Source organism: Girardinichthys multiradiatus, chromosome 7, assembly GCF_021462225.1.
Source record: "Girardinichthys multiradiatus isolate DD_20200921_A chromosome 7, DD_fGirMul_XY1, whole genome shotgun sequence".
In the NCBI taxonomy this organism is placed as follows: Eukaryota; Metazoa; Chordata; class Actinopteri; order Cyprinodontiformes; family Goodeidae; genus Girardinichthys; species Girardinichthys multiradiatus.
The window spans coordinates 10,618,187-10,643,021 of NC_061800.1; the positions used below are offsets into that span (position 1 = coordinate 10,618,187).

Consider the following 24,835-nt stretch of genomic DNA (forward strand, 5'->3'; position numbering starts at 1 on the left):
TCAAGACTGACAAGGCAACATTTATCCAGAACAGAAGGAGACTGTTTAGACACCATTCTCATCATGAATGTGGACACAGATAATGGGGCATGCTTAAAGCAGAATGTATTTAGCTTGATAACAGCTCATCCTGCTCTTTCTCTGCTGTGCTTTAGCTCTTTTTCCATACATGTTAGTGCAGAGAAGACTTACATACACAGTCTGGTTACTGTGTCACCTTTAAGGGTGGTTTTAACTTTGTTTCCTCTCAAGTGGATTCATTGTAGAAACCAGAGGAACCATTTACTTTCACATTAGATAGGTTAAATTCACTTCCCATGGAGTCACAGGGTATTCTTTCATTCTGTGTTAAAATGTTGCCTTTAAAGTTTTGCTCTTACATTTGCTGTTACTCAACATTTCAGGCTTTAAAACAAAATATGTCTTTTGGTCAGTGTTATCTCTGATGTGATTCTTCGGAACAAGGACAGTCAAAAAAACCAACCAAAAACAAAACAAGCAAACTTTGACAGCACAGTACTTACCGTTTGGTACTTTATTTCTCTCACAAATATTTGAACCTGCAAAGTAAATGATGCTACATATTTTTGTATTATGATCCATTGAAAATGGGATTCTATTTTCTGTTTCTGTTAACACATCTACGTGACAATGTGTTAATTACGATATCCATTCACACGCAACAAAACTGCTGACAAAACAAGGGAGGAAATGAGCACTTTGTTGGAGAACCGTCATTAGATTAAGTAGGTACTCTTCATCTTCTGTGGGTTTTAAACAAAGATTCTGTTTTTCCCGTCTACATGACAGCGGAAACCTGGATGTTTTTAACCATTACACTCTGGAACCTGTTCTCAAATTGTGTCATGTTCAGAGGAAACGTGCTGTTGTTGTGTAAACGAACAGAAACACAACTAAACGTTTCCATTTCTACTTTTAGACATGCAAATGTTAGCCCCGTGCCAGAAATGAAACTTTGTCTTGAATCTACATATATCTGTGATTTTTACATGAATGTAAAACTTAATTTTAAAACGAGTTTATTGATTAATTAACGAAGAATAATCTCTTCATCTTTTTAAAGCCAGCTTTGGTAGCCAGCCACCATTTACACGTAGGACCAAAATAGGCAGGAAATTGCCTGGAAAATAGGCCCATGTGGAGCTGACCATAGGATTCATAATGTCCCTGCTTATTATGGTGAATGAACTGGATTTACATAGTGCTTTTCCAGTCATACTGATCACTCAAAGCACCTTACACTAGAGCCACATTGACCCAATCACACTGACAAACGTAGGCACTTAATGTTAAGTGCCTTGCCCAGGGGAAAATCCACATGTGACAGGAGGATTTGACATTTTCAACTGATTTTCTGAATACCAATTTCAGACCCAGCAAAAACCTACACAGGGTAATGAACTGGCTTGTTAATACAGGCTTTTAATTAACCCATACAAGAAGGCTATGCCTAGTAAGTACTCATTTCAAAATCCATATTTGGTCAACATACTCATGTTGGCTGGTAGGCTAAATGGTAAAATTATCTTTAAGTGGTGACAAAACTGTTTTGTGCATTGCAGCTAAATTGATAAAAATTGCACTTAATAATAGGTCATGAGCAATGGGATTTTAGCTACTATGAAGGCATTTACATACTCTGCATTAACCAAGGAATGTGTTCATTTACTTGAGGTGGCAAGCAATTCTTCTGCCCAGGCCATTTCATACTTACAGACAAGAAAACTGATTGCAGAACTCCAGGGAAGTCCTCATAGCAGAAATGACAACATAGGCAACTGCACAATGGAACAAGACTTGGAGCAACTGCATCCCCATTTTTAAAAATCTAGGAGAAACCTTTTGTTTTTGCTCCCCCTATATTTTGACCCCAAAAAAATCTGATCATTCACTGCAGTCAGACATTTAAAAAAAACTAATTGTAATGTTTTAAACACACAACCAAAACATAAATATTAGAATTAATGGCTCAGTTCCACAACCCTCTTTAACCTCTGAGTTGGTTTAATCCATCTTACCCGGTGCGTCATTCTCGGACTTGAAAATAAAAGGCAATTTTTATCACAAACGTGATATCTTTATGGAGAGGTAGATGAAGTGAAAGTGTTACAACACTGCTGTGTCTCTCTCGCTTACTGTAGCTCAGATAAAATACAACAGAAAACAACATGGCATCGGACTGTTCAGGTGGAGGCTGCAGACAGCTCAGACCTACAACCTGCATGACCAACATATAAATGGACGCTTATTGAATCAGCATACGGGTGAGAGTGCAAAAAGCTGCAAAGCAGCCCTCTAAGCTACTGGAGTTCCATGTATTCTAATCTAGGCCAGAGATACACATAGATGCAGAAAATATCAATTTATTCCTTTAATCTAATGGGATTTTCTTTCAGTTGTTTTTTTTGTGCTGGAGGTTGGCGAAGGTGGCAGGCAGCATGACAATTTCTTGGTTCTTGCAAAGTATGTAACGGCTCTTTTCCATTAGTACCTGCACGACTACATGGTTCTGGTTGTTTCCCCATCACAAATGAGTATTACATCAATGCGGGTGGGGTCGTCATGGAAAGGTCGCCCTAAACGTAATGTGATGTGATTTGTATGCAACATAAACACAACAACAACAGAGGACATTTTCTCATTTTGGGTTGCTCCATCTAGCTTCCTCTATATTTTCTCATTAGCCACCAAGCAAAAAATGTCTGCACCTTGTCACTGGACCAGGACGTTGATTTTGAGTTGTAATTTTTCTTAAAGCTTGAAATATTCTCAATCACTGTTGATGCAGAACACTTAGCAGAGATGCTCAAAAGGAAATTCTTGGGGTCTCTTTTTAAAGTTTTGTACTACCCTAATCTTCTGTTATATGCATGAGTTGTATTTGCTAATATAATTATAGCTAAATTCAATAACATTAGCCGTCAGTGATGCGTTACTGTAAAGGAACACTGACTAGAAGTAAAAACCATACAGTTTGTAAAATGAGGACTCTGAGCTGATGATAAATGAGTGTTGTTGAACCTGGTCTGTTCCAAAGCCATGCTGGGTAATCTATGACAACAGGAACACAGATACAGGCTCTGTGTGCTGGAGTTTTCCACTGCTTGGCCATGAAAAGGTCACAACGCTGTTGCACCACTGCCTCTGAAACGTCTGTGCGACTGACCTCATCTCCGCAGCACAGTGAGCTTAGGATAACGCCGCTGATGGGGAGACGGATGAGAGAGTGTTGTCATGGAGACGAGTCTGAGATGCTCGCAGAGTAAATGTATTAAATAGAGACTGGCTTTCAAGTGGATGTGCTGAAAATGGCTTTATGGTCTGCACATCTGTAATCTGCTGTGGCGCCACTCCCTACAGCAGTGAGAGCAACTCTGGTGCACTCATATGGGGTAGGGATGTTAGAAATTATGCTATCTATTCATTAACAAGGTGTTAATAATAAAATATTACAAATTGTAACCTCCCCACATTACAGATTAAAATGAATCAGAAAATAAATTCAGAATATTTCACCAGTCATACCCCTGCTGTTTCTTGCTATTATATTTGCTCTTGTCAACTTCTTCAAACATCCTATTGACACTGCTAATAGTCTGAATAGAAACGCATCAGTCTGGCTTACCTTAATAACTCCATAGCTTACCGTTATTTTGGCGAAGATGCTCCTCGTGACATTTTACCATCTGCCTGAAAGGTTCTCTCACTGTGACTATATCAAGTTTAAAAAACATACTTACACTGTGTTAATATGGCCATCAGAGCGTTCTTGAAGATTTCCTTGGCCCGCTCCATCTCCTCCTCATGCAGGGCCTTCTCACTCATCAGCCGGCGAACGTGGCTGTTTGCCGACTGGATCATAGAGTAGAAGTGGTTGGCAGTCCTGCGGTTGACTTCGCCCCGGTCAATCCAGGTGAAGAGCACCGCCGTGGCCTCGCTGAATTTGTTGTCGTCTGTGGGAACAGTGTAAGACGATTGAACTAAATCTGGCAGCTTAAACCTGACAGGTTTGGATAGTTTTAGCTCCCTCTCATTCCAGTGAAAAAGAGAGCTAATAATCAAGAGAATTGTGGTAAATATGGAGAATATATCGTTTTTAGCTCACCACAGGAGGAGCAGATAGCAGCTCATGACATTAAAGACATCTAAAGACTTTGGAAGCACTTTTAGTTCATTTGAGTAATCTGGGTAGGTATTTATCTGGCGAATTCAGGATGCATTACCACCTGTCATGATGAGCTTGTTTAAAAACACACATTTTTCACAGCTTCTTTAAATTGTGATTGTAATCAGCCTCATCTGCTTCCGCCTCTCTGCTTGCCCAGACGCTTTCTCCCCTTGCTCTCTGTTTTATTCTTTTGAATAAATTTGGCCAACCCATTTGCCACCCCAGATATGGTAATTTGTTGGTTTAACAATTGAAGCTGAGTTGTCCACGTGTCAGCGAACAATCTTGCCTTTTCCGATTACCAGTGAATGTAGCATCAAATGGTTAGTTAGCCCTGCTTATATGAAGTTGTATTTACTTGTTAACACTTGTAGTGTAATGAACCACTGCCTTCAGTCTTTTAATTATCGCCGTTTGAGCTGTTGTCCCAGTAACATGTTTAACACAGTGAGAAGGATGAGCCCAGTAATCTGTATAAGGCAGAGTTTGTCATGCACTGCAGAGGGTTGCAACAGGTCCCGATCGAGTTTGTGTTTTTTCTGTCTGATAAAAGTTTGATCGTGTCTGTCATTTATTTTGCTGTGTCCAAAAAGGTCGCTTTGAAATGCAAAAAGTAAAATCTATTTCTTGTCAGGTGAAACTTTCCACCAAAACAAAACCAGCCACTAAGTCACTTAAACTTGCTCTATTGAACATTAGATCTTTGTCAGAAAAAATCTGTTTTAATCAAAGAATTCATTACTGAGAATAATCTTGATATTATGTTTTTAACAGAAACATGATTAGATGAAAATAGTGACACACCTACACTGATCGTGTGAACACCTCCCAGTTGCAATTTTCTCAGTAAGAGCACGGAACATAACATAGGGAAGGGGTGACCACCTTGTTTCATAATTCACAAAAGTGTAGAAAGTTGTTCTTGGGCAAATTTGACTTTTTTCCAATATCTTGCTGTCCAGGTAAAGGGCCCTGCTTGAGCCATGTTTCTGAATGTTTACAGGCCTCCGAAATCCAAAGCAAACCTTTTCAGTGATTTCAGTGACATTTTATCTGTGATATGTGTTAATTATGTCTGTTTAATCATTGTGGGAGACTTCAACATCCATGTTGATAACCTCTAAGATAGTGGGGCAAACAAACTATATAAAACATGCAAAAATGATGGTTTGACTCAACATGTTAAACAGTCAGCACACAAAATGGGACATATTTTGGACTTGATCATCAGCAAGTGTCAAAACATTTCCAAGGTCTTTGTAATTGTTGTTTCCCTATCTGACCACTTTTTATCTTTGATAGCACCATTTCCATCGACTCAATTAGCCAAAGAGGTATTATAGGAAAACACTTATTTAAGGACACTACAACTGAAACATTTAATCAAGTCTAACCCTTCACTCCCACATTATCCTGTAACTTAGGAAATGAGTGGATAGATAACTTCCATTCTAAAATTTCAGACATCATTGATTCCAGTGCTCTCATTAAAGCAAAGATTGTCTATGGTAAGAAGAAATCCCCATGGAAAAATTTTCTTTGCCTGTTTTATTTTACACAATCGGCTGTCCAACATTTCTTTACTTTCCTGGATTAAGCTACTGCAATGTACTTTTTACTATGCGTTTTCTTTTGTTGTTTTCATCATGAAAGGACTTTGAATTGTCTTGATATTGTAATGTGCTATACAAATAAACTTGCCATGCCTCATTGTTCAGAAGCTTAAAAATAAAATGTTTACTGATGCTGAGAATCTTATTTCAAGCAACAACAGACCAAATGGTGACTGAGAGGAAAGATGTGGAAGCTGTTTCATTGGACCTTTAACACTAACCAAGCTAAGCAAACAGAACTGCATGAAGTGAGAGTTAAAATCCTTCCCTATAGGCCCTCACTATTCGTGGCCGTGCAAACTAAGCCGCAGCCGCGGATCACCAAAGACAGTTTTGATTTTTCAACTTTTTAACCCACAAACATCCTCAGCTTTAAAGATCTGAGTCTCTGCAGGCATCCGTCTTCAGCTTTTTTCCCCTATTTGAATAATAATTGAAGGATGCCACAGAGCGACTGAAGACCACAGAACAGAGTGAATTAGACGCCATTTAATGAGCTCAATACCCAGCGCAACACAACCTGTAAGAAGACACTTGCCCCAGCTCTGATAAAGGCCCATTCATTCTCAGCAGCAGATTACAGTCACATTACAGCGAGCAACAATGAAACGCTGCTGAACAGGGACGAGTGAGGGAAGAATGGAAATTTATTTCCCCTGCTGTCTGAGGGGAAGAATGAATTGAAAAGGGTTATTCAGAGAGAAAACAAGCTTGTTTATGTAGGTATTACAGGGTGGGAGAAAAAAACTGCACAGAGGCTCAGATTACAGAGAAGCAAATATTAACAAATCAATGCAATATGCAGCTGCTTTTCGAAGATGCAGAAATACAAGCGAAGCACCAACTTGGAACAGCAAAAACGGAAATCTTATCTATATTAATTTAGGTATATCTGGATTATGATTGGTGGTATTACAGTTTTGTATGTCATTTATGGTCCAATTTATTGCTTCTGAATTACAGTGTTTAATTTTAGGAATAACTTCAAAACAATTTTTTTTTTATTTTGCACAACCCCAGCGATGTGCCTATCTGCTTTATTAAATTCCTTGTCCTTTAATCACTAAATAAACCAGGAAAAACAAAGATATGTGACATCTATTTATTAATTGGTGATACATATAATTAATTATTACACTTAAGAGAATGTAAATTCAGTTAGCTGCAATCTGCACTTCAACCACTAGATGTCTTTATAACACTACTTCTTAAAGAATGCCAGGGAACTCTCCTCAACCAGTCAAGCGATGGTAAAACACATACTCTTTCTAAGCTAAATCACTCACAGCTGCCTTGGTGAAACAAGTGTTTAAATTTGATTTTAGTTTCGTTTTTTAAACCATTTTTGTGACTCACTGCCAGCTGAAGATGTGTCATCAGCAGTCCTCCTCTGATTGGCTGGTGTTTGCCCCTTTGGTGAGTATTAAGGTTGGACAGTTGGCAATGACGACAGGAACAGAAAAGGACCGCAAGGATTAGTTTATGCCATCAATGACATTGACAACAACAATCTGCTGAATAGTATGGTTGACGCATCATTTAGAACCATCTAAAGGTTTTTCATAAGTGCAGTGCATTACAGGGAGTCCCCAATGTCTGCCAGCACTCCCCTCAGTACCTCATGCATAGAACCCACTTCTATGCATTTGCTCAGTACCATCAACAAAAAGAGAATGTAGAGAGAACAACATGGCTAACGATAGCAGGGAGGGAAAAGAAACAAGCAAAGTTCAGACTGCAGAGATCTCCTACCGTGGCATACTGTGACATTGCTGCTGCACTGCATGAGCGCCTAAAGTGAAGCAGTATTAACTCTGGACTAGCAAGTTTTGATGAGTGCTTGACCCAGCCTATGGTACTTTGTATGCCAAAACATTTTTTGACTTCACCACTAATGTATAGAACTATTTCTGTACACGAGAGGATTTCAAAGCATTTTCAGACTAAACCTATAGTTTACTTCATATCTATCTAGAGGCATCAGGGTGGAATTAATAGTTTATAGACTTGAGAAAGTGTGATAAAAGCAAAGATGGATAAAATGCATAAAAGTCTGAATTACTGTTTGTTTAAAGGTTGATGCATTGTTGTAAATTCATCTGGTCTTATTGAATCTTTTAAAATAAAATGAATTAGGTCTATGGGGTGCATTACCCACAGAAAAGCCACATTAATCCGATGACAACCCATTGTGGATTGTAGAATCCACTAATCATTCGCTACTACACAACACTTACACACATATCATACTAGACATTTGTAAACTATTAAATACAAATTGGCAACATTAATGAGACTATTCTCTCTTCATAATGCTGTGAGAAAATGAATGTCAAACTATGACCTAGGAAGCAGTAAAGAGAAGCTGTACGACAGCAAAATGAAGAAACCTTCATTGGACCTTTAATTAGACCGAGATCCTAATAGGGTCACTGAGAGGAAAAAAAATAATGAGAAGGAAGTATTTTTAATGCTTTACCTTTTTCAGAATAAAGTTAAAATGACAACAAAAAGAGTCGAATTGTTATGAAAAAAATCAAAATGATGAGGACAAACAGGGAAAAGCATATTGACAGTAAAGTTCAAAATATTAAGAATAAAGCCGCAATGCTGAGATGAAGATGTAGCCGTTAAATCATACGAACACTGGCGCAAAGATCTGTCTTGTGAAAATAAGCCAATAATATTATACTTTAGAAACTGGATCAAATAGAAGACATGTCATGTTTTGCATATTAACACTCTGTGGACACAGACTCTTAGTTAGCTAGTAGGCTTTCCTGACGCACATACAGAAGTGTGAATGTTCTGCCTTTTCTTCAAGATATTATTTCCACTTTGTTCTCATTATTTTCATTTTAGTCCTCAAATAGAAATTCACTTTTTTTCCCTTAACATTTTGACTTTACTTTTGAAACCTGACTTCAACCTTTCTGTAATGGAAAAGCAAAAAAAAAAAAGAAGTATATTAGAAACAATAAAAGCCCAACCTGCATCAATGTTTTTTCCTAAATGTGACCCTAATATTCCTTCGTTCTTTAGAAAATGAATCCATTAATAATACGCAGATTTTCTGCTTACGTGTGCTGGGTTATAGAAAAATGTGGTAGATGTGGAGATGCATAGTTTTTTGTTTCACAATTTTCTTATGGTGGATCTTATGTAATACAGACTGTACACGTTTATTAGCCGAAAAATTGTGCCACTATAGTTAGATTCATTTCAAGCTTCAAACAAAAATAACACTGGGTGGTACATAATGTTATGCTTTCCAGATGTTTAAGGAGAAATAAATTATCACAGTAATAACGACAATACGTGGTGATGAGACTGAATTGCATTTAATTACCTAACTGATTCTAGCCTTCCTGTTTTCCAGGAACACAGTGAGGACAAAACAGCTTCCCAATACAAATATGCGGGAAATATCCAGGAAAGATAAGCTTCAGACACAGCCGAGCGGAAGATACGTGACGGAGGAGGAGCAGTGACCTTCACACTCCTCCACAAACATAACTCATCCCAAGCTTCTCAATCCACAACTCATTCAGCTCACTCCCACGCTGTTCCTTCTGCAGCCAATCCTCTGATGTGCAGAAGAACCAGGTGAGATGTTTAAAAGCGGGATTCGGGGAAAGAGAAAAGAAAAGAGGAGACTGAACCAAAGTTCAAACTATACCTTCAAGGTCAGTCTAAATCACCCCTACCCCCCTATTTGTACTCAGTTCAGATGTACACAGGGATCTTACATCCGTTTTGTATCTATAACTACACATTTTAAAATACATGTAAACCATGAAGTATGCCTTTATTTTTAATTGTAATTCTTTATGTAATTATGTAATTTTTTATGTAATTATGGATATTCATTTTCATAAATATGGCTAATATTTCACATGTCCTAATACAGGTGTATTATCTGGAAACCTAGCATTACACTATATTTCTATTGATTTCAGTCCTAATCTCCTGTTTGGGCCTGTTTATACTCATAAAACATGTCAGATTATGACCCTTTATGAAAACAAAATGACCTAATTGACCTCCTGCTGATTGATATATCTTTTAGGGGTAACCCTAAGATTTGGTTTTACCTGCCTATTTTTAATAATGTTCTCTTCTTATATAGGGCTTTAGCTAACAAGATTTTTGTTAACATCTCATCCAACATAAAAATATTATGCTGGTCGTATAAAGTTAATTACAGCAAGTTGCTGTGTTCCTTAAACCTAGATTATTGTTATGCCATTATACCACCACCACTGATGCATGTAATCTGTAACAGATGAACTTGTACCTTGTTTGGACATAAAACATGAAAAGTGACATTTTGGGAAAGCCTCAGGTACATTTTATCTGGCTACTTTATCATAACCAAAGTCCTGATCTGTATGAGAGGGTTTGATATTTTCTAGGCCTAGATGTGCATGGAGTAAAAGAAAATTGAGCAAATTTTGGATTTTCCAGACTTCTTTTGCTGACTTCAAATTTGTGAAGGACAAAAACATCGAATAATAAAGGCATTGGTTTATGCATTGATTTTACATTTGAATTAGACACTTTTTCCTTTATTTATTACATTACATTTTGATTTCACGTCAATGTTTTGTATTTTTGACTTCCTAACTGAGCAACTTTTGCTTTTGGCACCTTACAATTCTATAGGAAATGAACCTGTTGTCTGTTTCTGGTTAAAATTTTACAAAGAAAATAAAAGGTAAAATTAATTCGCAAACTGTGCTTCAAAGAATCTGCATTTATTTCTGGGCTCCTCAATCCTTGTTTGACAAGTACAAACCTTACAGATTTTGAAATAGAGCTACGTGAAACCAGAGCAGGGGAAATGGCCTTATACCACAATCTGAAAATTGAAAACACGTTTTGGCATCAACTTGTTTTGTGATTTGTGGATCGTACAGATGAGACTATTCACGCAGTCCAAGACGAATATTGCCTACTCAGATGTCAAGAATGTCATGTAAAGTGCAGAGACAAAAGTTTAGAAGAGATTTGGGAAAATGGAGAACCTTTAAGATAAAATATTTTTGAAAAAACCTGTAATCAACACAGAGAGCCAAAGAGTTCACATTTTCATTCTCCCGCATCTGAAACACACATCTAAACCATAGTCCTGGTACAATTACTTTCATTACAAAAAAAAAAAAAAAAAAACATATATATATATACCGTATTTTCCGCACTAAAGGGCGCACCGGATTATAAGGCGCACCTTCAATGAATGGCCTATTTTAGAACTTTTTTCATATATAGGGCGCACCGGATTATAAGGCGCATAGAATAGAAGCTACTGCAGTCAAACGTTTGACTGGGGTTGCGTTATGCATCCACTAGATGGAGCTGTGCTAAAGAGAATGTCAACAAAACAGTCAGATAAGTCAGTCAGTCAAACTTTATTAATACACTACAAACCAGCGTTCTGATAACTCCATTCACTCTCATGGTAAGGTCTCCTCTACATAGAATTCTATTGAATAGAGCCAACCACACGTTAGGAATGCATTGGAGTCTATGAAGTTGAAGTTGAAATCAAACGTTAGTTAAAACGTGAAAGGGAACTTTTCCCTGATTCAGTAAACACGTAAAAGAAACAGTTTGATGCACTAAATCAAACGTTAGTACTGTTAACCTTTCCTGTTTCTGTCCCCTGACCGTAGTCTGATGACACAGGGGAGACGCTTCCTCCAGGGCCGAAGTTACTAGTTTCCTCGGGGTTAACTACCTCACTCATACGTTGCTGAGTTGAGCATGAAGAAACAGCATCAAAATACTGAGTTGTTGACGAGATTCGGGGTTCTTTTTAATGACTTTGCAGCACGTAAAAACACAGGGCTTACAGACTCATACACCGCTGCTCCGGTCGCCGTCTCTACCCACCCCACACACACAATAATACCGACGTCACTCCTTCACTCTTGATTCTCAGCTACGGCAGCACACAGCGCCACCTCTGTCCGGAGGAGTAATGTCAACATCTTCCATACACACACACGAAACATACACCCCACACACTGAGTTTCTAATCACATATAGTTCAGGCAATTCCTGCAACATTACATTCAAACGTTATACACACACAAATGGTGTTGGACTAGGAGTAAGCACAGTACAGATGTTTACCGCTATTACTTCGGCGACGCCCCTGACTACGGTAGCCATAATGCTGCAAGCGGTGCGGCTTTGTAGTTTACCAGTCGTACTGAAACATTTTGACAGAGCGCCGTGTACAACCAGTATGGATCAACCAATTAACCAATTGATCCATATATAAGGCGCTCTGGATTACAAGGCGCACTGTCATTTTTTGAAAAAATTAAAGGTTTTTAAGTGCGCCTTATAGTGCGGAAAATACGGTGTATATATATATATATATATATATATATATGTTTGCAACATTCACATGACTTTATAAACAAAAACCTGATGACAGAGCAGCGTGTTCCTCTGTTGGCACAGACAGGATAGACAAAGATCAGTAACTGTGCAGCTTCCAAGAAGATTCATTTGCATTTGGTATTACCACCGAGCAGGTGGTCTGACAACACATTGTACAATACAAACACATACTTTCTGCATCATCTTTAGGAACTTTGCATGCTTATAAACTAGTATGTCTGATAAAATCAATGTATCCATGGCAACATCTCAATTTATTCCTTCTGAAACATGTCAATAAATTCACCAGTGATTATGGTTCCTTCCTACTTCATAATGAACTGCCTTAGCCTTTAGCACCAAACAGAATTATGTTTCGCTGGCATCACCTTCAGTTTTTAATCCAACCTTACTGTTTTTCTCAGGGTTGCTCACCTTTTAGTTTGTCTGCTAGCAGTGCCGCCTCATGTTCAGAGTAGTGCTCGATGGGAGGAGGAGACGGCGGACGCAGGTGCTCTTCATGAATCTTTTGCCGATGCCTTTCCTCTCTTGCTAATAGACGCTGTTTGCACTCCCACTCGTACAGGTCATCTCTGGCTTGAGCGAAGTCCACGTGGATCCTCCCAGAGTCCTTCTTATCAGTGCTGGAACCAATGCGCATCCGGTATCCTGAACAAAAAACAAGGAAGTGTGGTTAACTCTCAGAAGCCCCGGATGCCATCTAATAGCCCAGTCTCCATCTCTACTTCCTAAGCCAGACCCATAGACTTGCATGCTAAACATTTCTTGGTTAATGTAAGAAAATTCAAAATTCAAAACTACTTTATTAATCCCAAAGGGAAATTAAATGTTGTTGTAGCTCATCATGTAGGTTTCTCCAAAGATGCTGATGGCTGTGGGCAAGAAGGATCTCCTGTAGCGCTCCGTCTTACAGCAGATCTGAAGAAGCCTCTGACTGAAGACACTCTGTTTTTGTAGGACAGACTGATGAAGAGGATGCTCAGTGTTCTCCATAATGTTCTGAATTTTATGAAGAATCCATCTTTCCACAATGATCTCCAGAGGTTCTAGAGGAGTCCCCAGAACAGAGCCAGCCTTCTTTATCAGCTTGTTGAGCTTTTTTAAGTCCCTGGCTCTGATGCTGCTTCCCCAGCAGATGATGGCAGAAGAGATCACACTTTCCACTACAGACTTATAGAAGATATGCGGCATCTTGCTGTAAACACAGAAAAACCTAAGCTTCCTCAAGAAGTACAGTCTGCTCTGTCCCTTCTTGTAGATGATGTAGTCCAGGTGAACACCAAGGTATTTATACTCCTCCACCACCTCCACCTCTTCTCCCATGATAGAAATAGTTTTTGACTTATTCCTGTTTCTCTTAAAATCTACAATCATCTCCTTTGTTTTAGTCATGTTCAAAATGAGATGATTGTTTCCACTCCATGCCACAAAGCGGTCCACCACCTTCCTGTACTCAGCTTCTTGTCCATCTCTGATCCACCCCACGACTGCAGAATCATTCGAGTATTTCTGCAAATGACAGGAGTCTGTCTTGTACTGGAAGTCTGAGGTGTACAGAGTGAAAAGGAATGGTGAGAGTACAGTCCCCTGTGGTGCTCCTGTGCTGCTGACTACCTGGTTAGACTCACAACCCTTCAGTCTCACAAACTGCGGTCTGTCTGTCAGGTAGTCTTTGATCCAGGAGATTGTTGAGGCCTCCACCTGAGTCTTCTGGAGTTTCTGACAAATCAAATCAGGTTGGATTGTGTTAAACGTTCTGGAGAAATCAAAGAACATGATCCTCACAGTGCTACTGGCTTTGTCCAGATGACAGTGGGTTTGTTGAAGCAGGTGTATGATGGCATCTTCAACTCCAACTCCACAGCGATAAGCAAACTGATAGTTTATTGTTTGCTTACTCAGGTGGGCCAACAGGAGTTTGAAAGAAAGTAGGTAAAGTAATTCAACTTTTTTTATATAGCACCTTTCACTGAGACACAAAGTGCTTTGCAATAAAAACAGGCCTAAAAAACCCAGAAGGCTCTGAAAGGCCAGAGATATAGGCTAGGGGCTAGGACTTGATAACACAGGGCTCTAAAAGTAAAAACTAAAATTTTAAAATGAATTCTAAATGTACTGGTAGCCAAGGTAAAGAGGTGAAAACTGAACTTTTGTGCCATTTCTTTAGCATGTTGGATATAAGACTTGCAGCAGCATTCTGTACCAACTGGAGGCGGTCAAGATCCTTCTTATTCAAACACATAAAAAGTCTGTTACAGTAATCAATATGAGAGGAAAAGCTCATCTCTAACTCATCTCTAATTCAGCTTTTCACACCAGAGTTTGAAGCTTATATGTATTTCTTAACTGAAAAAAAAAACAAAAAACATTTCTAATTAATCCACAAGAATGGCACTTTAATGATATGGCCGAATCAAATAAAATACCAAGGTTTCTGAGGTTCGGTTTGATTAAGGAGGTCAATACACCAAGGTATTGCTTGATTTCAGTTATTCTTGTTCTTAGGGGCCATAATTAGGGATTCTGTTTTATCAGGGTTCACCTGCAAGTAGTTGTCAAAGAGCCACTGTTTGATATAGCAAAAACAGTTTGTCAAGGAGGACAACTTTAAATATGTAATTTGCCTATAAGAACAGTAGAGCTGAATATCATGAGAAATGATATACATCAAAAAACTGCCTGACTATTTGGCCCAAGGGGGAAAATATACAAAGAAAGAGAACAGGTCCCAGAACTGAGCCATGTGGTACACCACACAGCAGGCTGTTGGGTTCTGACATAATCTAGCTTGCAAAAACATTAAATGTTCTGCCAGAAATATGGTGGTTAAACTATTCTTGAGCCACACCTGATGGGCCAACTACATCCCAGAGTCTGTTTATCAAAATACTCAGGCAAGATCCAGGAGAGCCATTACAGTGGATGTCCCAGAGTCAGCGGACATCAAAATACCACTAGAAGCCTTAAATAATGTTGAATGTAGCCTCAAATTCCCATGTCAGTTAGTAATATGATTGGTGACTTCCTGACAAAACCTCTACAACCTTGGTTCTACAGTCTTGGTTTATTTAGCCATGTTAATAATAAGCTTGCAAAATTCCTGGAAAATTTTAAATCATCCTAAGTTTGAAAGCGTTTTAAATTATCCTAAGTTTGAAAGAGTTTTCCCATATTTAATCAACATAGAATGCACTTTGTTTTGGATTTAAGAGTTAATGCAAACCTCTTTATATACACAATGATACAAGTAAACAATGAGACACTCACTCAATGCGTTGCTCGGAGAAGATGCTAAGCCTAAATTTGGATTCCTCTCAGGAGAGGTAATATAAAAGCTTCAATTAGATTTGCTCACCTGACAGGTATATAGCTTTGTCAATCATAAACTCCTCACTGTAACGAATGTGGCAGAAGTTCTTCTTGCTCTTGCGGATGGCAGTGATCTCCCCACACTGGTCAAACACCTCCCTGATGATGTCTTCTGTGGCATTCTCGGGCAGGCCTCCCACAAACACAGTCCTACACCCAGGGGGGCGCTCCCGTGTCGATGGAGGGGGCAGATCTGAAGGACATGGGAAGTCACCATCATAGGTGTCATTTTTCAGTACTTTAATCATTGACAATTTGTGTGTTAAACTGGTGTACTAGGATTAATCTGTATGTTAGTTATAAGAATGCTGCAGTAACTGTTCTCAGAAAGTATTTTGGCATTGCTCTATATGTCTATTGATATTTTGGTATTTATTCCTGTACTGCCTTTCTGCATTTCCTTATCAGTCTAATTGCCTTAATGTATGATTCATCTGCTTTGAATTTCTTCAAGAAAACCACCATCTTCATCCATGCCGTATCTGACAGTGTTGTCCAGGGCACGTTGATGGGTTCTTACTGGGGTTCTGAGGGAAGAGAGTGCAGCTCTTGCAGTGGATAATTTCCTTAATGACAGGCACATCGGGGGGAACAGGTGGAGGTGGGACCAGGCTGATGCCCGCCATCATGGGGTTTATTGGTGCAATGATGCCCAGACCAGGGTCAAATCTTGGGATACACAGAGAGTCTGTAGGACAGACAGCAGAATAACAAACAGAAAACAACCGATTGTGTAAGATCTGCATGATGAAACAATTTTACACTGTTAAATTCAACAAAGGCAATACCTAATGTGACATTTGTTTTGTTAGCTACTTGGAAGAATATTTTTGAATAGTCTTCTCATATTGCCGTCTTAAAAGATATCAGAATGGGCAGGACGAGCTTTATGCTTCCTGAAATTGCACTGCCCTACTGTGTACGTTGCTTTCTTATGCTGGCTTTTGCTAACGCTGCATTTTGTTTTTTACTAAAATACTTTTTCTAAGCAATATTAAAGACAATGCTATTTGAAAGAATAAGATAATATACTGTTCTCTAACTTATCAAAGACATAAAAAGATTACAGCCTCAAAAGTAGGTCAGACAACAAAGGAAAGAAAACCAAAAGTGATAAGAAAGCAACACCATATCTGGGATGTACCAGATAGGAGAAGAGAAAGCTGCAGATTGGATCTGTGGTAAAAACATCAGCTGAAATGGTCTTATGGGAAAGGTGGAGGAGAGGGAGGGAAGAACAGTGCGTCTTTTCTCCAGGACAAAGAAATGAGGAAGAATGGGGAAGATAAACAATAAGAAAACAGAGGCGACAGAAGCAATGCTTCTCCTGTCTTGAGGAAAATAGAGCAGGCAGGCTGGAGGAGGGTGGTGCAGCGTCACACATTCCCATCTTCAACACTGCAATAACAAGGGAGCGGGAGGAACAAAACGTCAGCAGAAAATCCTCCTCCACAGCTGCCCACACAATCGCAACTCCACTGGGAATAAAGTGATTCAAATCACAAGAGAGAGGAGCTGTCACAATGGAAATGATAAATGTTCCCTTACAATAATTTAATAGAAATAAATGTGTCTTATGTTTCTCTGTACAGAGAACTGATAGAATGCAGCCCTGATTTACTGTGAAAGCTTTTACTCCTGCTGGTCTGAACAGTCAGAACACAGTAAAACAATCCGCAGCACATGTCCTGTTGACTTAATGATGATGGGGCGATAGGTTAAACCTGTTTTTGTGGACTGTACATAGATTTGCCACTTGTACTAATTTGTTATAGATCAAGATAAATAGAGTGTAAATGTGAAGTAGAAGGAAAATTATGCCTGGTTTATAAATGTATTTTTGCAAAACAGCTCAGGCTCAGTCATATTGGATGGGGAGCATCTGTGAAAATTAATTTTAATGTCTTACCACAGATTTTCAGTTAAAATCAGGTCTGTACTTTGAATGGGACATTCTAACACTTTGATTTAAAATCATTCCATTATAGATCTGGTTGTGTGTTTCATGTCAGTGACCTGCTGGAAGATAAGCCTCCTTGCCCAGTATTTAGCTCCTTTTCAATTCTTTATCATCCTCTGAGCAATACCCCTGCCCCTACTGAAGAAAAATCTTCCCACAGCATGACACTGCCACTACCATGTTTCACAGTGGAAATGCCATGTTCAGGGTAAAGTGCACTGCATATAGTGATTTGCATGTATATTAAAAAGTTGGATTTTTGGTCTCAGCTTTCTTGAGTGATCACTGGCTTCTGCAGAACTTGATGGCGTGCTGAGAAAATAATGTAGTCATTTGAATTAAGTATTCAGGAGCAGAGAAATATTTAAAACTTGCAGGACAGTGGGTCCTGAGGACCAGGGTTAAGGACCACAGATGTTAAATAAGCATAGATGTATTTTATTGTTTTTTCACAGAAGGAACACTAGTTCTTGAACCAGTTCGATTCACCTGCCTTCGAACTTTGGTGTTTTGTTCAGCATCGGCGCGTGTTTCCACCAGTTTTGGGAGTCTTCAACAGTGGGTGTTACACAGCTTAGTAGTGAGACAGCAGAGCTTGCTGAGCTGCACAATGTTCCTTCTAATGCAGAAAAACTGCAGTTAATAATAAAAAGGAGACGGCAACTCAGTGCAAGAACAATGGTACAATGTTTTCATTTGGTTCAGCATCCGCAAGTGTGATGGAAATGCGTGTTTAGTGTGCTTTTGCAAACATACAAATAATGTTTATACGGTACGTTATTAGTCTTCGCCATACTTCTTGCTTCTATTGTCTGCTGCTTTGACTCACCCATGGGTAACTTTGTGGTTCATGCAGAAAAACCAAGTTTTCTGCAGTGCCTGAGTTGAACCAGAATTTATGTTCTGGATCCTCTGTTTATTGGTTGAAACACACGTTACAGGTTCAAAATTACTTTCGAGAACTGGAATGGGCTACGAACTGCGTTGGTGGAAAAGGGGTATCTGCAAACAACCAACAACGTGGCAGGGGTTAAAGGTTTTTTAAAATAGTATTTGCACAAACCACAGAAGGTTTTATGATGCGAGTAGTTTTAAGAAGGTAGAAGTCAATTTTATTCGTGGCTCTGCACTCCATCACTGTTAGCTTTAGCCTCTGGTAAAAACTATTTGAAGTTCTACAAAATGAGATTTAACTTCCAGTAAGATATTAAAATTAGTTTAGGATTTCTGAAGGGAGGGTCTGTACAAAGATAAAAAGCAGTTAATGTCTTACCTGTACATAACTGTTGGTGTCTTCATTTAGCATATATCCCGTTTAGTTTGTCTCAGAAGCTAAAGCTAATGGCTAGTCCAAGCAGAGACACGGCCAGCATGTACTTATACTGTCTCAAAACAACTCCAATCTCAAAAATCTCATTGTGGTTTATGCAAACTCTAGTTTATAAACCGTTAATCCATTGTCACATTTGCATTGGTCAGTTAATTACACAAAAGCCAATAACATAATTTGATGAGACAGAAGATGGAGGTATGCCACCAAGGACCTTGATTAAAGAATGTGTGAAGCATAAAGATGGTAAAAGTCTGCTTTGGGCTTAATTTGATCATTAAGTGAAAGTTACTATCAAGCCATTGTATGCTGATATATTGAAAAATTTGTTACATAAAGAAATTAAGGTGCTTTTATCAAATATCAAGTCCTGTTATGTCTTTGAAGGATGTACATTGCTTTTGATTTACTCCCAGCTGGAATACTGTGTGTATTTAGATCAGAAGTATGGAATTCACAGTGCCACTTTCGCCAAGACGGGGCTGCATGGTGGCGCAGTTGGTAGCACTGTTGCCTTGCAGCAAGAAGGTCCTGGGTTTGACTCCTGGTCGGGGGGGGGGGGGGGGGGGGGGGGGGGTCTTTCTGCATGGAGTTTGCATGTTCTCCCCATCCATGCGTGAGTTCTCACTGGGTACTCCAGCTTCCTCCCACAGTCCAAAGACATACCTGTTAGGTTAATCGGTCTGTCTAAATTGCCCTTAGGTGTGCGAATGAGTGTGAGCATGGTTGTTTGTGTGTTGCCCTGCGATGGACTGACGACCTGTCCAGGGTGTACCCCGCCTCTCAATTCAATTCAAAAATACTTTATTAATCCCAAAGGGAAATTAAATGTTGTTATAGCTCATATTATGTAGGTTTCTTCAAAGAGCCATTGTAGATGCTGATGGCTGTGGGCAGGAAGGATCTTCTGTATCGCTCCGTCTTACAGCAAATCTGAAGAAGCCTCTGAATGAAGACACTCTGTTGTTGTAGGACAGTCTCATGAAGAGGATGCTCAGGGTTCTCCATAATGTTCTTCATTTTATGAAGAATCCTTCTTTCCACAATGATCTCCAGAGGTTCCAGAGGAGTCCCCAGAACAGAGCCAGCCTTCTTTATCAGCTTGTTGAGCTTTTTTAAGTCTCTGGCTCTGATGCTGCTTCCCCAGCAGATGATGGCAGAAGAGATCACACTTTCCACTACAGACTTATAGAAGATATGCAGCATCTTGCTGCAAACACCAAAGGACCTAAGCCCATAGACTGCTGGAGATAGGCACCAGCTTCCCCACGACCCACTATGGATAAGCGGTATAGAAAATGACTGACTCACTGACTTTCGCCATGATGCCACAGTCTTGTTTTAATTATTTATTTTCATTATATTTAAGGATCAGCTGACCATCTGGCAATAAATGTCAAAACTCTATGGGTGGCCACAAGATAATTATAAGCCTCATGTATCAGAAAGTATAATACCATCAGTTTTAAGCAGTCAGCACTGGGAGGTAAATTAGGCGCTTGTAAAGCGTACTGTGTGATTAAATAATGTTATCATTACATTATTCCTGTAATGTCTGAGTTGTAGTTGTTTGCATTCAATAACAGTGGCACATATGAATGGTATAGGTGATGTGAGCTGTGGCGGTCTGCTGCTAAATTTAAAAAAAAATCTGTGGCCACCTATCTTAGCTGGTGATCAGACTGTGTATGTCAGAATCAGACGTGTGGTAAGGTGAGCGTCATTTTCTAGTTATTTTGTCTTCCTGCACCATTTTTAACTGAAGGGCAGAAAGGGTGCATTAAAATTAACTCAGAAAGTTTAATGCATGGTAAATGAATTTTGCAGCAGATTTTCATGATCCTTAGAGAACAACTTGCTAGATTAGTCGTAAAAGGATCAGGAACGGGAACAATAACTGGAAAACCTTGAAATACCTTCCAACACTCATGGACTATAATGGCCCCTCAGGTATTGACATTCACAGGTATGTGCTGCGCTAAGATTTTGGGCTACAAAGAAGAGCTATTGAGTTGAATAATGTTCTTTTTAGTTGGCATGCTGTAACAATTAGGTAAACTCCTTTGTTATCTTGGTATTTCTTAAAACTCTCCTGTGGAACCTTATTTTCCTAGTGAGGCATGGTTTCTAAGCATCTAGTTTTTGATTAGTTCAACCACAGTAATTCCTAACATATCTTCATTTTTACTCAGCATTAAATTACACTGCTGCAGGCTGTAGAGCTGTTAGATGTTTTCATGTGCAGCATTTTGCTTGAAGAAAAAAACACCTCACAAACTATCAGACATCTTCAGGCTTATTGAAAAGAAGAAGGAAAAAAAAACATGTGGAGAGATAATCAAGCGTGAATCTAAGCCATTGCTGCTGGCATGCATTAAGAGATTCTTCATGTATTAGAAAAACTCATTAAAGTGCCCTCTGTTGTAACCCTGACAGGTAAATTGCATATCTTTGTGTCACACATTCATCATAATCACATGAGGTTGGTCTTGCTCTCAGCTCTTCTCTCGGAGCCAAAAATCAGCCGAGCCAGGTTCATTTCTCTGGCTCCGAGCTCCGCTGTGTCTGCCAGAGACAGAGACACAGGAAGAGACAGAGAAAGGCAAAACAAAACACACACACAGAGGCAGGGAGAGTAAAATCAGGTCAAATAAATGAAGATAAAGATGCTTTGAAGGAAGAAAAATAAGTGTTTAAGCCTGTAAATGTGATTATTGAAAAAACGGCTTAAGGCACAAATGCCAGGAGACGTGAGCCGCAGCAGTCTGGCTGTGAGACATCTGGCTGTGATTGCTGCACCACAGAGGCGCAAAAGCATGAGTTTTAAATTTACCCTGAGTTTAATCTTGATTGAAACAAAAATCAGAATGTGACCTGGACACATTTCTAGCCTTATTAATCATGTGAGAAACGTTAGATGCTATCTTAAAATTCCACCTAAACCCAAATCTGAAATTTGTATACTAATTTTCGGGAACAAGTGAACTAATTTTCAGTGTGCTCCCTGACCAGCTGTATTTAATAATGATGAACAAATCTATAATTTGATGCCAACAGAACCATCTGAACCCCAGTGAGAGACGAGGTTACCATTTGGCTACATCACTTTTCTTTTAAACTACATCTTTTAACTATTCAGGAACTAGTTGCAGAATGCCATGTCTGAGTACATAACACACTAATCCTCACAGTAGATGGGCTACAGCATCAGCAGGCGACACCAGATGCCACTCGCCCCAGATAAAAACAGGAAACCGAGTCTACAGTTCACACAGGAACACCAAAAGAGGGTCTCCTAGACAGTGTGAGTGGAGCACTACGTACAATCCCTACTGCGACCAACAAACTGACATACAGTATTGCAACAGTTATCCTTGAGAAGCTTGACAAAGGCAAAGTTAAGGTCGGCCACAATAGACAATGTGCAACATGGAGGAAAAGGTTGGAAGTAAAAAAGAAGTAAGCTAAATGTCAGAACTCCAAAAGGGGGCAAGGGGAAAGGGAATGCGCAAGAAATACAAACAGATGCCAATATATGGGGCTCTGGATACTGCTAAACAAAGACTCCGAGCCTTGGCCGCCCGACTGAAGAGATACACAAGGAAGATAGACGCAAGGCCACCTTGTTGCATGGGTTTACCTGGGGCCTATTATTTTGGGTAAAACAAAAAAAATGTTGTATAACTTGTCAGTTTTCTGTCAAACATCTTATAAGCTCATTTGTGGCTGCTGATTGATTCAAATTACAAGTGACCCTTGTCACCACGTGAGCTCTGAGGCCCATTGGAAAATGAGCTCACCAATCAGATTATATGTTGATGAGCTCTGAGCAGCAGACAGAGGAGGCAGCAAACAGGCAAAATACCCTTGTAGCAATGGTCTCGGCCGCTATGGGATCATCATCAGTGAAGTATGTTCTTTTTGGGCAAACCGTGTCAAGACAAAGATCTCGACGTTTTTGCGTCCGAATGGCAATATTGAAAGCTGAAGCGAAGTTTCTCATAAACCTACTTCAGTGCAAACTAAGGGAACTTGGGCACGGAGAATGGTTATACTTGACGTTTAAAGGCAGTTCTGTTTTGAATGTAAAATTTTTAGAGAGGGCAAGAACAAAAAATCAGCATTTGTCAGCAGAGGCTACTCAGATTGGAAGCATGCCAGTGAGCACAGATTAGAGGGGTCTGCCACCTGCGACTCCACAGCTGCAGGGGCTGTTTGGACCTTCCACATCAGCTCTTAATAACTTTGGCTAAAAATGATCAAGGACCAACTTATATTTTTAAATATAGATATCACAACAAATGCAGGTTTCAGCAGTTTTTTCATGAAACAAATGCTTTGAATTTCCACAACAGAACACCACTAACATTTTTTAGATCTATTTTCTATTGTATATTGGAAACTAAGTGGGTTTTTTTTTTTACATAATTTTTTAACATAATGTTTGTCTTTATATTAAATCCTAAAACTAAAAATAAAACAGTGGTTCTTTAAAAGTGACAACATCTTTTCTATAGTAAATATTTAACAAAAATTATAAGTTGTCTTTTTTTAATAAGGTCATATTATGTTAGCGGCTCTAAATAAGTTTTATTCAGCCGGACTGAGGGCAAAAAATGGCTCTTTGGTTTGTAAAGATGGCAGACCCCTGATATAGGGGAACACAAAGGTTGTGACAGCTGAAGGAAAGCCATGATTTCTTACATTAATGAAGCAGCTAACCTTGGAACTGAAAAAACTCAAGAGTCTGAATATCTGTCAAACTTGTTTTCCTTCACTGAACCTCAGTGGCAGTGTAATAACACGCAAGTATCCATATTATTTACCCAGAGAGTTCACCAGTGTTATTTTGGCAACAGTTTACATTCCACCTTCCGCTTTTGCCGACACTGCATGTGATGCCATCACATGCAGTGTCGGCAACACTGCTTGTTGCTAAGCTACAGACAAAAAAACCCAATGCGTTTGTGGCAGTTTCTGGTGATTTTAACCATGCTTCACTCTCTGCTACACTTCCAACATTTCAACAGTTTGTCAGCTGCTCTACCAGAGAAAACAAAACGTTGGATTTGTTTTATGCAAATGTCAAGGACTCATACATCTCTACAGCAAGACCTCCCCTAGGCAAATCAGATCACACTCTTGTTATTCTCTGCTCGAAATATAAGCCCCTTGTTCAGAGGCAACCTGTAATAAAGAGGACTGTGAGAAAATGGTCACAGGAAGCTGAAGAAGCTCTGCAAGGTTGCTTTGAGGCTACTGACTGGGACGCACTGTGCCAGCCACATGGAGAGGACATTAATGCCATGACTAATTGTGTAACCGACTATATAAACCTGTGTATGGATAACATCATCCGCACCAGAACCGTGAGATGCTTCCCCAATAACAAACCCTGGATCACCAGTGACCTGAAGGACCTGCTTAACAAGAAAAAAAAGAGCCTTCAGAGAGCGAGACAGGCAATTATTGAGGAGTATACAGAAGCAACTTAAAGTCAAAGAAGAAGCTGGAGAAAGTCAAAGAAGAAGCTGGAGAGCAAGCTCCAGCAAAACAATATCAGAGATGTGTGGTCAGGGATGAAGAAGATCACAGGCTTCAAGCAGAAGGATGATCAGACCAATGAAGGTCTGGACAGAGCCAATCAACTGAACACATTCTTCAATAGGTTCAGTTCAGAAACAAGTTTTGCATCCTCCTCTCCTGCTCACAGCCAAACAGACATCCTACCTTCCTTTGACCCACAGCTTTTCTGTCACACCTCAAATGTTTTATCTTCCACCTCAGCCATTGACCCTTCTGCTTGTACATGTTTGCCTTCAACCATATCAGAAAATGCTGATGCTCCCTTTGCCTCCCCCTTCCACCTGTGTGTCTTAAGAAGTCAGTTGAAGATGCAACTGGAGAGACTGAATCTGAATAAGACTGCAGGTCCAGATCATGTCAGGCCTAGAGTCCTG

The 24,835-nt window shown here is 39.5% G+C and overlaps 1 protein-coding gene across 17 annotated transcripts in view; it reads right to left on the reverse strand.

Moving 5' to 3' along the window:
* The window catches only part of enox1 (ecto-NOX disulfide-thiol exchanger 1), a 153,437-nt gene that overhangs the window by 24,538 nt on the left and 104,064 nt on the right, over positions 1-24,835 (reverse strand). For all 17 annotated transcript variants that reach the window (XR_007039026.1, XM_047370811.1, XM_047370818.1 and 14 more), the window contains 4 exons: positions 16,106-16,273; positions 15,572-15,778; positions 12,631-12,864; positions 3,762-3,974 (listed from right to left, as the gene is read on the reverse strand). Coding sequence is in view for 16 of the 17 variants with exons in the window: in XM_047370811.1 (XP_047226767.1) it covers positions 3,762-3,974; positions 12,631-12,864; positions 15,572-15,778; positions 16,106-16,273 (822 nt within the window). In the remaining variant the exon portion in view is untranslated. The remainder of the gene's footprint in view (positions 1-3,761; positions 3,975-12,630; positions 12,865-15,571; positions 15,779-16,105; positions 16,274-24,835) is intronic.